The following is a 15,862-nucleotide window of genomic DNA, read 5'->3' as shown; positions in this document are numbered from 1 at the left end:
TCAAACAGTATGGTTCTGTCAGTAGTTAGGGAACCTCCTTATACAGAGGCAGTATACCCCTAAATACCTATTGCTGGGGACTAAGCATTGGGGGTAGATCATCCCCTGCTTATAGGCTTTTCAGAAGCACCTAGCAGGGTACTACTTTGGAAACAGGATGCTGGACATTTTTGTTCCGATGTATGATTGCATATTCTGTAATTAAAGACAAAGCAGCTATATTACTTCCAATTCAACACTTTCCATCTTCCCTCCTGCTAGGCCAGGGGTCAGCAACCTTAATCACTCAAAGAGCCATTTGGACCCGTTTTCTGGAGGAAAAAAAACCTCAGGAGCCACAAAACCCTTTTGACATCTAAAATGAAGATAACCCTGCATATATAGTTTTTTTTACCTTTATGCTCTTATAGGTCCCATTTTTATAATGTAGCCCCCTCTTGTAGCTTTTAGTTAGTTTTGTCATACATTCTTGTCCTGTGTTTTCAGATGCCTGCTCCTCTATGGTGTTTTGCCTGATTCCAAGGCCATTCTCTGCCTGGAGAATTAGGCAAATTCTTTAAGCAAATTAGCTCCCCTTCTTTCCCCCAACAAATGACCCTGGTTCTGCCCTGCAGTCCTGCTGGACCCCACCTCCAGGGTAGCTCGCCTGTTCAACCTGCAGAGGTCCTCTCTCCTGCCAGCAGCCTCCCGCCACTACAGCAGACCCTGGGTCATCAGCAGGTCTTGGGCACAGCAGCCACACTTCAAACTCCAGTGTCTCCAGCAGTCCATTAGTCACAAAGTCAGTCAGAGTATCCAGGGCAGAGTCCAAAGTCAATAAGCCAAGTCACAGTCCAAGGTCAGATTCCAAAGTAAGTCAGTTTAAATCAGTCAGAGTATCCAAGTCAAAGTCAATAAGCCCAGTCAGTCTCCTCTCCAACCTGCACTCCTTCTACAACCCATACCCCCTTCCTCAGGTGCCGGTTATATCCCTGAGGGCCCTATTGCCTTCAAGTGGCTGCAGCTGTGCAGCACACTCTGCTGAATGCCGAACTCCCCCCCACCTTCCAGAGGCACCCTGCTGGAAGGAAAAAAGGACACAGACTCCAGAGGTGGGGAAGAGAAGAAGTGGGGGGGGGGCAGCCACAGGCCAGCTTCTGCCCTGCCTGCCTGCCTGTTCCCCCTCACTCAGGCTGCAACCCTCTCCACACTATCCTGGGAGTAAGCCCCATTGGCTACAATGGGACTTCTAAGCAGACAAGTTGGTTGGAGCTCTCAGGTTGCAGTCCTCTCCACACTTTCCTGGGAGGAAGCCTCACTGACTACTTGTGAGTAGACCTGCATAGGAGGGGGCTGAGGCTGCAGCCCTCCACACCTTCCTAGGAGGAAGCCCCACTGACTACAGCTGGGCTTACTTGTGAGTAGACCTGCACAGGAGGAGGCTGAGGCTACAGCCCTCCACACCTTCCTGGGAGTAGCCCAGGGGCTACATCGGGGCTTACTCTCGAACAGACCTGTACGGGCTGCCACTCAGCCTTGCGCTTGGCCTTGAGCAGTCTCCAAGGCTGCCATCCCAGGCACCCTTTCCTGGGAGTAAGCTTCATCTGCTGTAATGGGGCTTACAACTGAGTAGACACACATAGGAGCAGGCTCCAAGGCTGCCATCCCAGGCACCCTTTCCTGGGAGTAAGCTTCATCTGCTGTAATGGGGCTTACTACTGAGTAGACACACAGGATGTCTCCTCTGCAGTGGAGGAAAAGCCTCTCCTTGCACTGAGTGGGGACCTGCAAGGGCTCGCAATGGCTGAGGAAGAGGGCGTCCTGCTGGACAGTTGGGGAAGGGAAAAACAGGGAGCTTAAGCCTGCAGAGCGGGCAAAATTGAAAATGGAAACCAATGCTGGGCAGGTGGGGGTGAAGGGAGAGGAGGGCAGTGAGCTCAGGGGGCGGAGGGAAGCAGCCTGCCCTCCCAACACAGGTGCCTCCTGTTACCCCCTTTGCCACTTTCACCGGGAGGAGCCGCAGCAGACAGCTGAAAGAGCCACATGCGGCTCTAGAGCCGCAGGTTGCCGACCCCTGTGCTAGGCCCTTCATTTTGTTGCCTTTTTCCTTTTTATTCTCAGCTTCTTTACTGCACTCCCCCTTCCAGCCCCTATCACCGACTGGCCTTTTTTTCTTTTTCTTTCTGGTGATAGTTTCATAAATTCCAGCAGCCTGAGTGGCATTGAGACTTGCACTTGACTATGAAAATGTATCATTAGAACTGCATGTGCTGACTCTCCCAGTTCTAAAAGTGCAATGTGGAGTTAGGAGAGTGTCTATACACATGGGTTAACAGAGGATGGAAATAAATGGCAGCAGAATTCAGTTCAGGAACAACAGTTTAGAAGAGAGTAAATCAGAGTTATTAACTTGCCTGGAATCTGTACTCTGCAATACTGTGACAGCACAATTTATTCCCAGCATTCAAAGAAGCCTGCCTGCTTGTGGTTTCCAGACTTAGGATCTCAGAGCAACATAAGTAAGGCCAGTATGTAAATAGCAAATATTGACTCACACCTTGTGGCTGGCTTAGTAAAGACGGCACATGTTGTACCAGCCCTAAACACGCTTGTTTGTTTGTTTGTGGCTCTCTCCAGCATCTCCTCTGTCAGGGTTAATAAGGACAGATATATTTTCCGCTCCCAGCCTACATCACTGTTTTAAATATTGAGGTCCAGCGTTTGCAGCAATGTGTGGCATTTGGACTCCATACTGAGTGCTCCAGCTGCCTTTCTGATTCTGGAATAAAATGTCAATGAACAATTGTTTCTTCATCACTCTCTGAATGAATCGCCTTGTGTTTACAAAGGTCAGGAACTGTAAGGGAATCATGTTGAAGAGTCTGTTTCTATGGAAATTAGGCAGCCCTGGCTAAAAGTATTCCATGTACAAAATGAAGTAGTAGACCATTTCTGAGCTCTGATTGGTACATGAACCCTGATGTAACATTTGGATGTTTTTATTTTTGCTTCCCTCTTTTCATTCTCTCCAATGCTTGCCAAACTCTTCAGGTGCAGCACCAGAGAAACCAGAAGCAGGTACATACTCTTTGCTTCTTTCCTTTGTGGTTTCTTTTGCGTATTTGTTTTTCCTTAAACAAATACCAGCCGTAATATTAGGACTCCAGCCCATTGTAGCACTGTGATCTGACATTCTTCATTTTACAGATGACTGGAGGTCGTTGCCTAGTGTTGATTCTAATGGGGATGCTCAGACCTCTGCTCTGGCTGCCAAGGGTTATCGGAGCGTGCGGCCAAACCTCTCCTCTGAGAGCAAGCCACAGGTAAGCAGAATTCCAAAAGTGTGTGTTTGTTGATAAATCATTTGAGTCAAAGCATCGGGGAAGCAAAGAGACCTGTGTCCTTTTCTCAGCGGTGCCTCACGCTTCATGAAGCATCTGTACACTTTGATGGTTGGCAGCATGGGAGTATTAGCCTGAGAACTGTCTGTTAAAGCAAAGAAGCAGCTCTTATTATTACTTTACTATTCAGTGTTTCGAAAGTGATGTAATGTCGTAGTCTTCAATCTTTTCTGACTGGGGATTCATCTTTAAACCCAACCTGCAGTAACAGCCAGTAAAGCACCAGTTCTTTTCTGTTTGGTTTTCTTAGGGCATGTCTACACTTAAGTTACAATAATTCTTCCTTCCTAGGGAAATCTAAGAGATTAAAAAATCAATCAGCCAATAAATGTGTTATTTGGGGGCCAGTGGCCTGGAGATCTCTTTTTTTAGTGCTCTAACCAAACTACACTTCCCTGGATTTGATGGTAATGGTGAAGAAATTCATTATAGTTAAACTAGTAGAGAACTTGTATAATTACATAGTGTAGATACCACTGTTTCCTTTTTCCTTCTTCTCTTCTCCATTTTTCTACAATGACTTTTTTAAAAAAAGCAAATGTTGTGGTGCCACTGGTGTGACCCAACTGAGGGTTCCAAATAGCTGAAGATCAGCGTGGAACAGTGCATGAGTACTGAATTTAAACTTCTGAGAGAGAGATGCTTCAAATTCAATGAGTCAAGTGAACTCATTGAGCAAGCTGCTGTTACCCTCAGTTCCTCACCTGTAAAACAGGAATAGCAATGATTAGAGGTGTTTGTTTCCAGTGAGTAAGGTAGGATTACAGCCTAAGGGCACAATCCTAACCAATATTCCAGCACTGACCTAGCCGCAATGCAGCACCAAGGTAAGGTAACAAACATGCCCTTACCTTGAGGAGGCCCCCTTGACTTCCTCCCCACTGCAGGTTGCAGTGCATGCCACATTGGCCTAGCTATGTCAGTGCTGAAAAATTGGTTAGGATTGCGCCCTAAGTCTTACTGAGCACAATGGGCTTACTTTTGAATAAGATAAATAACACCATTTTCAAACACCTCTAGCAATAACCCAGGGCTGGCCTCCAGTGAGTCCTGCAGAGACTGCTGGGAAAGTGGCAGTGTTGGCAGGAAGCTGAAGTGTGGTGCTGCTGCTGGAGTGGGCAGGTGGCCAGAGCTGCAGCCTCTACTAGAGTGGTGGGCTGCCACACCTATTGTCACTGGAGGAGAAGAATGCAACCGCAGCAGTCACTGCGGGGAGCCACAGCAGCAGCCACTGGTAAGGGGTATGGGAAAGAAAAAGAAGAAGAAAGCCAAAGGAGAGGTCAGAGGGAGGAAATCTTGAGGGCGCCCTGTCACAATAGGCTTTGTGCAGTAAGGGATAATGGGGGGAAGTGAAGAAATGGAGGACAAACATTTGCACATTGGGAAAAGAAGGAAATGTAGGGGGCTGGTATTGTCTAGTCTCAGGCATGAGAAGGGCTTGAGCAGGGCCTGGAATATTCTGCTTCACAGAGTAGCTGTAGGAATGTGTGGTAATCTTAAAAGCATCGTCTAGAACAGGGATGTCAAACTTGTTTCATAGAGAGAGCCGAAATTAGAATTATTGGTGCCTGCTGAGGGCCAAAAGTGACATCTTTAAGCAGAAAGTGACATCAGAAAGTGACATCATTAAGCAATGATGGCCAGAAATAAGTACTTTGTTCTCACGTAGAAGCTCATTAGCTGCAAATGACAAAAGAGAAAATGTGCAAATCTTATTCATATGTCCAAGAAATGAGAGAGCCCAATTATCACACTGAGATAGTCCAGTTATAATGGGGGCTGGATAAATTTCTTCTGGGGGCTCCATTTGGCCTGTAGGCCTTATGTTTGACACCCCTGATCTAGAAAATAATGATGCAGAACATTTGATACATAGAGAAGTGTGGCAGTCTTCACAATAACCTTGGGAGATAAGACATTATGGCCCCATTTAACCAGTGAGGTACTGATTTGCTCATGGCCTCATAATAGCCAAGTGTAGAGCTGAACTCGGGTCAGAGGATAGCTTGCTGCTTGACATCAGTCTGTTTACCAACATTGATTCTCACTTATAGCATTTCTTCTTTGATTCATAAGAATTAATTTAAAAGGTAAGTGATGTGTTGCAGCATCTCTCGTGATTGAGTTCTGACCTTCTAACTGCAAACTGGTTAAAGTGAAAATTAGAACCAATTTAGTCTCTCTTAGTTGGTCCAGGCTGCACAGATTTAAACAAGGGTGTTTTCTGTTCTGAAAATGCTGCAGTTAAAACTGCATGACACAGTTAATTGCTTACAAGATTAATCAGAAATGAGACTGGAGACTTTTAAAATTAAAAATTACGGAATCCTCTTTTAAGATCATGACGGAAATGCCTTCCTCCTAAATTGCACTTTGGTAGGAAAAGGAACAGAAATTCTACCTGATCTTGTTTTCTGGCTCGAAAGACAACTGAAATTACTAAATAAAATGAAAAACCAGAGCAGCTCTCCTCTCCCTTAACCTTTCCTCTATCATAAACTACTTTCCTTGGGAATGGTATTGTTACTACACCATTATGTGTGTGGATTGGAGCTCTATTAACAGCAAGGCACCCCATTCAGGGTGATTGCATTCCTTAAGTGATGGGCAATTTATAATTTGGTCATCTGTAAAATACTGGAAAGGCATCTGTTTGGGATGATTTTATTCTAGGATATGCTGTTTGGGGTTCACGCTGGACATGACTTGTGTGGCAAGGGCAGGCAAAATGTTGAACAGGATCTACTGGTTAATCGCTGCATGATTTCCAGTAGATCAGCAAGAGTTTCTGACTCTTGTCCCCCTCCCTTTCCTTTCAGCCAATACTGTGTGTTGGTTAAGGTGGCTGAATGGCCATGCTGCTTTCAGTCTCTTTCTCCATCCCACAATGCTCAGTATTGCATTTCCTGGGAGTCTTTCTTTCTCTCCCCCTCATGTGTAAAGTTGCTTCGCCCACACAGTTGCTTTTGCATCTCTCCCTCAGAAAAATTATTCTCCCAAAATTCTGCAGTGGTAGCTAAGGAGCTTGTGTAGCTCCAGTCTCTCCTAATGCCTCTGATCAATCAGATCTGGCCATCTTGTTCTGATCAACGAAACATTGTTTAAATCTGGGATTTTTCTAAAAGTGTTTTGTGATATTTAAAGAGGAGAACATTTATAAAGCCTTGGCAGGGCTCTGTCATCTTCATTTTACTCTTCTTCACTTTCATTCACAGTCAGCTAAACTATTGTATATTAGTGTAATGTGTGACATTCTGCTTATTTTCTTCAATTACTTCTTACAGTAATGGGAAATAATGCGAACGCTTGTCAGTTTTACAACTTGTATCTTTTTACTCTGCAACAATTTGGGATTTATTATTGAATTTGCATCCCACCTTTTCACCAATTCGGTTTTAAAGGTGACTTACAAACCTGTTTAAATTAAGCTGTTTTTAGTCATCACAGGGATGGTAAAGTAAAAATTTTGCACCTTCAAGCAAATCAGCAGACTGTCTACTACATTAGTGGGATGTGAGTTGGAAGTGACCTACAAGTGATGCATCTCTGGAGGGTCAGTCCCTAGGCTATTCTACCACACAGTTCTTCCCACTGACAGCTGACTTGGTGGCAGTTTTGTACAAAAGTTCATTCCCAGTGGAGTTGCTACCAGCACACTTTGTAATAAAGACCTAATTTGTTCATTGCTGCAACCATGAACAATTAAGGGCTTTCATTTGGTTTCAACAAAATTTTAGCTTCCGTTTCAGCAAGTTTCACTGTAAGAACAAATTCCAAGGAGTCTGATTACATAGTAGATTTCCATCATTGTGTTGTTGAGGAGGTGTTGGTAGCTAAGTGATACAAATATAACAGAACTGAAAAAGGTATCATTTGTCTTTACGTAAGTATGTTCTTTTAGAAGCCCTCTTTATTTAATGGATAGTGTGATACCTTTGGGCTTTGTACAGAATTGATAGAAGTACTGCTGTTTAATTCGATAGTACTGAATGAGAACCTGAACTGAACATCCATTCCACTGTCCGGATTTCCTCAGAGGCACTATAGTTTACAAGGGTCAGATCTAACAATCCTCTCCAAGTTTCCTGAGGAACCCTGGGGCTTCCTTGGTGTGTCAATCAGTTTCTGCAACTGGGCTCTTAAAGTCTTAAATATGTTTATTGAAACAGTACATCCCATTAATTTGAATGTGTCAGGCTTTTACACTAAAGTGGAAGTTGGTTTTGCACCCCGTGCAGTATGACACACTAAAGAGAATAGATTATCAAATAACAAGCTCATTGTGAAAAGTTGTGAACATCTTCTAGACAATGGGAGTGAGTGTGTTGTGTGCTGGACTTTCTGATGTCACATTAAATTTTCATTTCCTCCTGTTAATCTCAGTTTGATGACCAAATCATTTTTTTTTTGTCTTTCTTCCCCTTTCCTCCTTTTGTATGTGCTGACTTTTTTTGTCCCCTTAACTGGACAGGCCCCTTCTCCACCTTATTCCACTCTTTCCAAAGAGGAGACCTTTGCATGGCGTCCTCGCACCAGCGCTAAAAAGTCCTACCTGCAACCTGTGCCCATCATGGACTGTCTCTACCTTAACATACCTAAGCCCTCTGCACAGCATTTGCCACTCAGCACTGATGTCTCGCATCATACTTCCTTCTCACCCGTGCCCTTCAGCACAACTCCCCACAAATCAGCTAGTTTGATCCCTGCAGACAGGGCGCATGTTGGGCAGTCACTTGGGGGAAGTAGCTCCTTGTTATCGGACACATCATCTGAGCACCAAAACACACTGGAGCGTGCTAAGGCAGAGCCTAGTAGTAGAGCTGGAGTGAAACCCAACCACAAAACTAGAACAGAGAAAAAGGTCAGCAGTCTATATGTAGCTTGTTTATCTAACAGCACTTGCTCAGCTGCATCTGAAAATTCCACTGCCTGTGCACATGTCCAAACAGAAGGCACCCGTTTTGGAGCTGAGGTCACTGTGGCACCAGCCATCAACTGTGTTTCCTCTGTAATGGATACTGGAAAGTCTCTTCCTCCTGCTTCTCCACCTCCTCCCCCTGCCCCTCCCAGGCCATTCTTTAATATTGTTCTCAGTGGAGATGCAGTTAGTTATGGTGAGAGCCATCCGTCCAGGACTCCCCAGGCTGCTGACAACACAAGGCTAGAGTCCCCACATACGACTGGCAGTGGGGACAGGATGAGACATGAGCTATACGTTACTCAGCAGCAGCCATCGCAGCAGCGCCAGCAGCAGCCATGCAAGGCAAAGGAAGGCAGCAGGGTACATGGTTCTTTCATACCTTTTTTTCTCTCTTTCCATTGGGCTGAGGATTCTATGACTTGTTCCATCAACAGTGAAACTTGCAGTGTTAACACTTCAGTTTCCTCTTCCTAATATATCTGGTTTGGGTGTGTCCTAGGATCTTAGCCTCTGTTATGTTAAAAGATGCCTTCTCTTCAGCAACAGATGCATGTCTGCACTGAGTGTGTGTTGCGGTTGCAAATCAAAAAAGAGTTGTTAGAGAAGTTGGGATAGGTAATATTATGTAAAATATGTCTGTTTTAGGCTAATACAAACGCCACAAATGATGACAGATTATTCTGCACTTAAATTTGGATTGCTTAATCTTTGACTGCTGTTGATAGTTGACCGGGCTGGGCATGGAGGGGAGGAGTTACAGCTTTATGGTTGTCGGAATGCTTTTGTGCATAACAGGATTTTGGATAGCTGAGCAAAAATTGCCCCATTTGAAGAAAGATAATCTATGCTGTTCTTTTTTTGTTGATGTTGTGCCCTTGCATGTCACTGCACAGCTCCACAACTGTGATGTCAAGGTTTCCCCCCTTTGCATAATGCCACCTTATCTCTCACAGGATGCCACTTGTTCCTCCATCACCCCAGCTCAAACTGAGGTTATAGTAGTGCCACTGCACCAGGTTCATGCAGACAGAGGCCAAGAAGCCAGCTCAAGCACACCACCACCGCCTCTGGTACCTTTTGGCCAAAGCGCAGCATTCTCTGAAAACCCTTCTACTGGCTTACCTCTGACCTTCCCAACACTAGATGATTTCATTCCCCCTCACCTTCAGAAAGGTCCCCACCATAATCCGACATCCTCTTCGGCTGGGACAGTGCCCCACGTCCGCCCGAAACTGCCTTCACTATCGCCACTTCCTCCTCCGCTGGTCCCTCCAGTCACAGAGGTCTCAAACAGTGTCTCGGAGCCGGAAAGCGCAGGAACTATTTTGCACACAGTAAGCCTTGCCACATGCCATCCTTGCAGCTTTGCTAAATTTGTGTTCCCAGATTCAATGACTTTCTCACTGGCATACTAAACTTTGGACTTGGTACGCCCTGCCAGCAGCATGACAACTGAAACCTTGTTTATGTCCTATTGCATGTATATTTCTTGTTGCCTCTGGCCTGGGAACTCTTCAGCTGTAGAATATTCCTACAGTCTCATACTTGTTCTGTCCTACTTGAAAACTCTATGCCTTCTGATATAACAAGAGGGTTTTCTGAATATTGTGTACTAAGTAAATTCCTTAGACTATACCAGTGGAAGTATATAACATGTTGGGTTGGCCAGTTTTTTTAGGGATGCTTCCTATGTTAAGTTTCATGTATGCAGATGCACATTGCTGCATGAAGATATATCTGGCATTCCTGGTGTAGTATATTCAGCTGATAGTGGAAATTAAAAAAGCACCCCCTGCCACTTTCTGCAGCTCAGAAAATTAGTTTTGAACTTGAGTTTCAATAAGGATTTAAAGCTTGCCTCCCTTTCAAGGCAAAGGGTGCAGTTGACTCAAGAAACACACAGCAGATGCTTTGGAAAAGGAAGAGACCTCAACTAAGCTAATTGCGGACAAGCCACATGTTCCCCAACTAGAATAGAAAGCCACATTTGCTGTCATTTTTGGTTCAAGCCCCCCTCCCCATGCCACAGAAAATGTATCCACAGCATTTTATTCCCTGTTGTCATCCCCAACTGTCTGTATCATCCCTCCTCCTAAGCTAATCTAACATTTTTTAAAGGCATAGTAGCACCATCCATTGTGAAGAAGAAGACAATAACCATAGGAAAACAACCAGTCAGTTGATGTGCTAAGAGGGCCAAAATATGGAACCATTGGAAAGGAGAGATCGGTGGATGTGCTTGGCTGAAGTCTCTATGAGAGTAATGGAGCAACTGCACAAATGCCACAGTGCTGCTGTGTTACATCAAATACAACAAGGAAAGAGACAGATCACTCTATCAAGACTCTATCAAGACAGGAGCACTTGCTTCCTCAGTCAGATGGCAACATACAGAAGAGGGAAACCCTAATTAATCAGGCATTAAATGTAACGTATAGTTTGATCCTCAGTCAAAACATGTGGGCATCAGTCATGTGTCCATTGCCAATCAGCGTGCAGAACTGCATAGAAATATGGGACTATACTTCATGGTCTGTAAGTGCCAGTTTCTAGGGAAACAAAAACTAAAAGCAGAGGGATGCACAATTTGTAAGGTCACAATGACTTCATCATCTGACACCTTTGTAGAAGCCCTATGTATCATTGCACCACGGCAGTGAACCTTTCTTCATGAAAGGTTGGTGCACCTGCAAGCAAAACATCCAACCATCTTATTTCTTTACATATCAGCTCGCTACTCTTATTAGTATACCCGCCATTTAGCTCCTGGCTTTTTGAATAGTTTCTTGTGAAATCCTTCAATGACCTAAAGCTGGTCTGAAAAAACCCTTTGTGGTTGCACATGGCTGGATCGTTCTCTGGTGTGAACAAGCTACCACCAAGTTGGTTATTGGATACCCCATTTCTCCAGTTTAAGATGTTGCCTTGTTATTTGAAAAGAGGCAACAAAGCTCCCAACATCCATGCCCTGCATGGGTGCACTCACATTACGCTATGATCCCTCATCAGTGTAGCACTACTTCTGCATTATTTATGTATAGTGTTTGTACCTTACCACCTCAGATTTTATTTTTTTTGAGGTGGCTTATGTTTCATTGGAGAAGAAAAAATAAAAATAAATAGTTTAAAAGTACACATTAAAATAAAACAGCATTAAACAAACTTAGCCTGCAATCCTAACCGGCAGTTATGCCGGCATAGGAACCCCTGGAGGGTCACAAATGTGCTATAAAGCACGTTTGCACCTCTGTGGGAGGAAGCTGTGTTGGCGGATGCGCTGACACACGGAGGCCAGCAGAAGTCTCCATGGCGTCTTCCTCCCTGCCGCTTGTGCCGGCACACCCACGCCGACACAGGCGGTGAAGAGGCAGGAGGAGGGCGTTTCTGGGCGGGAGGAGGGCGGACGATGGGCGGCCCTGGGGGCGGGGGAGCCGGGGGCAGGGCTGGGACCCGGTGATTATGCTGGATCCCAACCCCCGTCTCTGGGGAGAACAGAGCGGGTTCGAGCCGCACCGCTCTCCTCGGACATGCGTCACCTCTGGAGGTCCGAGGAGACCTATTGGGGCACGCAGCCCTTACCCAGGGGTAAGGGGAAGAGCTTCCCCTTGCTCTGGCTGAGCCGCTGCAGCCAATGAACCTGCGTTGGATGCAGCGCAAGCCTCCTGGCTTGACTGCTCCAGCGCAGGTTTGGATTGTGCCTTTAGTCACAAAGTAGCAGCAGGTTAAACTCTAAAAGATTGGAAGGAAATATATTAAATACAAAAATTAAACCAGCAGCCCAAAAAATAATAGAACAATGGAATTAAGAGTACTGGGTAAATAAAAATGCTTTTTACCTTAACCCTAAAGTTCAAAATTGAAGATTCCAGATACAAGTTCTTTGAAAGGTTATTTCAAAGATGGGCAACCACCACTGGGACAGTTTGATCCCTGGAGGCTCCCTGCCCGACTTCCTCAAGTAGAGGCATCCAAAGAAGGGTCTTCTCAGGTAAACTCATGGGATGGATCTTAAGGCTTTAACTCTACCCCCCCCACCCCCCACAGTGAACCCAATCTGAGAAGGAACATTATAGAGCTGCTGTTTACTCTGCAAAACTGCTTCCATTGCTGCCCATGGAAACTTTTTTTCTGGAGTAAATAGCAGCCAGATTGGAGGCTCCAGAGATCAGAAACATTATGCATGCTAGAGTTAAAGTCCCCAACCCCCCTTATGGTCCTGATTCATGGGGGCCCCTGATCAGGCTACTATTGACTAAAGCAGCGGTTCTCAAACTTGCAGGGAGTTCAAGACTGCTGTAGATGTGTGTAGGGGAGCAGGGAAGGCAGCGACCTGATCCCCAGGATCCTGTCACTAAGGGGGGGTGCAGGAACTGGCATGTACTTACCGGTCCCTGCTGTAGCCTCCAGGGGGTGCGGGGAGCCCTGTGCGACCCTCCGCAGGGCTTCCCATGCTTCAGAAAGTGAAAGTGGAGCGATCATGCTCCACCTCTGGTTTGCAATGGCAAACCAGAAATGGGGCGCAATCACTTAAGGGGGCAGAGTCCAGGGTCCTCAGGCTGGAGCGTCGTTTCGCCCCAGTTTGAGAACAACTTGACTAAAGAAACACTAAGCTCATCAAAACACTTTCAATGTCACATATAGGTGATCCTGACAGAGTCCCTAAACGAGAATCTTCCTCCCATTTGCAATGGATGTCTTTCCAGTGCTGCTACCTAAAAGTTCAGACGCAGGGATAGATACAGGAACGTCCCAAAGCTGAGTGACTGGAGAGAGGACCCATGCCCTCAGGTTGCAGGTTTCAGTTTGCATCCTTTTATTCTTGTCTGGATTTACTTTTGTTGGCTTTTCTTTCTCAAGACTCAAACTGCAGCCATTTTTTTACAAAAGGACTAACCTGGCAGGATAGGACAGAGAGTGTGTGTAGTGGCCTACCCTCCTTGTGCTCTTCTCAGGCAGGGAGTTCTGTTTCATATGGTGAGGGGAAAGGCATGGTGCATCCGCACTGGAGCCCTGCAGGCAGGCAGGCAGAGGGGTAGGAGACATTGCGTCTGCTATCAATCCTCGTTGATTTGCATTTACACATTGGCAACTTGGGAGCGGCCTTCCAGATACTTCTCTTTGTACTGTCCTGTGGCTGTACTGCCTTTGGTTACTAGGAGCTCCTTTGCCCAGCAAGCCCTCTCTAGCAAGAGTGCTTTTCTGGCTCCTCCCACTGCCTCTCCCAAGAGGTCCAACCCATTGAGCGCCTGTAGCCAGGGAACAGGCATACCGACTGCCTTGGCCAGGGAGGGGGGAGTCTCTTTCCCTTTTTGTCATGCCCCTTGCTTCTCCTCATCTCTCTCTTAAGTCCCTCTCCTCTGACCCTTCCCTTTCTCTTTCCTCCCCTTCTCAGTCTCCCCCCACATCTGCTTCCTCCTTCCTTAGGGTTGCCTTGCCTCTCCACCCCACTTTATCACTTCCCTTTCTGCTCTCCTCCCCCCTTCTTGTTTGCTCCAACTCCTCTTCCACACCCTCCATGCCTGCCAGTCCCCCTCTTCTTAAGCCCCCCACTCCTTCAAGGGGCTGCCCCTGCAACTGTGGGAGCCGGTGAGCAACCCTCTTTCCTCAGTGCCCAGCAGTGATGTCGCTGCTGGGTGCCATGGATCACAGCAGCCACTTTTCCGGTGCATTCCCTGGCCTTTGGGGATGCTGTGGGTCTGTGGATTGCCACAGAGCGCTATATGTGGCATCCTTCTCTAAAAAAACTTCAGAATCCCCCTAAGAGCCTTCATATGCATGGTGAAGAAAATTTGGGACAAGATGGTGGTTGCTTGACAGTGCTATCACGTCTTTGATGATCTTATTCTGTCTCAGGAGGCTCAACTCTCCCTCCCTCAGTCCTGTGTGGAGGAGGCAGTCAAGGAGACTTCCTCAAGGTAAAGGAACATTTCTTCCCTTACCTCCAGACTGCACTGCAACTGAATCAGCACTGGAAAGTTGGATAAGATTGCACCCTAAGACTTCCTATCCCGCTCTGGCCCTTGCAGTTGCCCATCTGCCATGTAGATGAGAAGCAGAGAGTCAGCATGGTGCTCAGATGTACATTGGATATGCATTCAACTTTGCTTCGAAACCTCTTGCAGATGTGCCCTAAATCTCTACTACTGCCCAACGTGAATAAACTCTTCCCATAAACCTAAACTGGAAGTGTCAGGGATAAGCTGAAATTATCAAGATTGTACTTGCCTGCTCTTTCCTTCACGGCCCCAAATATTCCATCACAACATTAGTGTCAATGAAAACAGATCCATAAATAAATGGGATCTGGGGTTGGCCAGTCCTTACTCCATCCCCAGGCTGTGTTGGTCTACCTTCCCGGGTCCTGCCACTGCTGTTTCCACTCCTCCACCTGTTTTTCACATAGTTCTGATTTCACTGGCGTCCTGCTGTCTAACAGCTTGCAAGTGACGGTGCTAAACTTATTTTCCTGATCCTCCTTCATTAAGTCACCAGTAATCAGGTTTCATTGGGAACTGCATGAGTTTTGCATGCCTGATAGCTTGCTGTGAAAGGAATTCCACTGTTGAAAACGGAGCGTGTGCTTGTGCACATCTCTCTCTCTCTCTCTCTCTCTCTCTCTCTCTCTCTCTCTCTCTCCTGCTATGTCCCTATATCCAGAACAGCTCATTCCTGCCACCAAGTGTACATCATGTATACAATAACTCCATTCAGCAGTGCATCCCCTGCCTTTAATGAAGTTCCGCATGAAGGGATTTTATAGGTCATCTTTCCCTCTCCCCGTTTCTCTTTCTCTGCTAATTTAGGTAATGAGTGATGCTCTGACGGAGCAACTTCTAGTGCTTGCGCATTATACTAAACTTTTCTCTAGCCTTGTTGTTCTTCTTTGCAAAGTGGCTCACCTCCAGAAACCCCAGGGAGCCTAAGACAATAATAGCATATGCACCTTCTCTATTTCAGGATCTTTGTCCTCTGCTAAATGAAGCCCCCAAGCCAAGCGAGGACACCGAGTGCTATGGTTCCTTAACGTTCTCCAGCAAACCTACCTCTGCTTATCCCTCCACTACAATCGTCAATCCCACAATTGTCCTTTTGCAGCACAACAGAGGTAAGGACAGAGGCCTATTCTACTTTAAATGAGTGTTGTTGCTAGGGCCATTGTATCGGACTCTCTGTGATGGGGGATGAGGTGGCTGGGGAAAGGGAACCCATGGCTCCCCCAAAGTATTTCCATGCCCCAAAGGAAGAACATGGTGGTTGCTTTTCTTTTGGCTGGTGGCTTGGGACTCAGTGGGGCTTCTGTTAGCAAAGCCAGGCTGTGTGAGTGAGTGCTCCCCTCTCCTCTGTCACCCAGCAGCAAGGATTGTAGGTTTCCCAAGTACAACCTTGCAGATGACCTGAGCACCACTAAATGGAATCCATGGGCTCCACTACTCTTGGGTTCTGATATCAGAACCAATAGGGATTGAGAGGGAAGTGTAGGAGCCTGGGCTAGAGCAACACACTTCATGAGAGACTCTAGCCTGACCACAGATATCAGGTTGGACCACAGAGGGAGTAAGTT

General features: G+C 46.2%; 1 protein-coding gene across 3 annotated transcripts in view; it reads left to right on the top strand.

The window, feature by feature from the left end:
• The window catches only part of LOC136646075 (sorbin and SH3 domain-containing protein 1-like), a 209,615-nt gene that overhangs the window by 131,941 nt on the left and 61,812 nt on the right, over positions 1 to 15,862 (top strand). For all 3 annotated transcript variants that reach the window (XM_066622642.1, XM_066622641.1, XM_066622643.1), the window contains 5 exons: positions 3,031 to 3,057; positions 3,187 to 3,302; positions 7,852 to 8,661; positions 9,255 to 9,635; positions 15,259 to 15,406. In XM_066622642.1, the coding sequence (XP_066478739.1) occupies positions 3,031 to 3,057; positions 3,187 to 3,302; positions 7,852 to 8,661; positions 9,255 to 9,635; positions 15,259 to 15,406 (1,482 nt within the window). The remainder of the gene's footprint in view (positions 1 to 3,030; positions 3,058 to 3,186; positions 3,303 to 7,851; positions 8,662 to 9,254; positions 9,636 to 15,258; positions 15,407 to 15,862) is intronic.

The sequence above is a fragment of the Tiliqua scincoides genome, chromosome 3, assembly GCF_035046505.1.
Source record: "Tiliqua scincoides isolate rTilSci1 chromosome 3, rTilSci1.hap2, whole genome shotgun sequence".
NCBI lineage: Eukaryota > Metazoa > Chordata > Lepidosauria > Squamata > Scincidae > Tiliqua > Tiliqua scincoides.
This window is presented reverse-complemented; position numbering and strand designations above follow the sequence as displayed.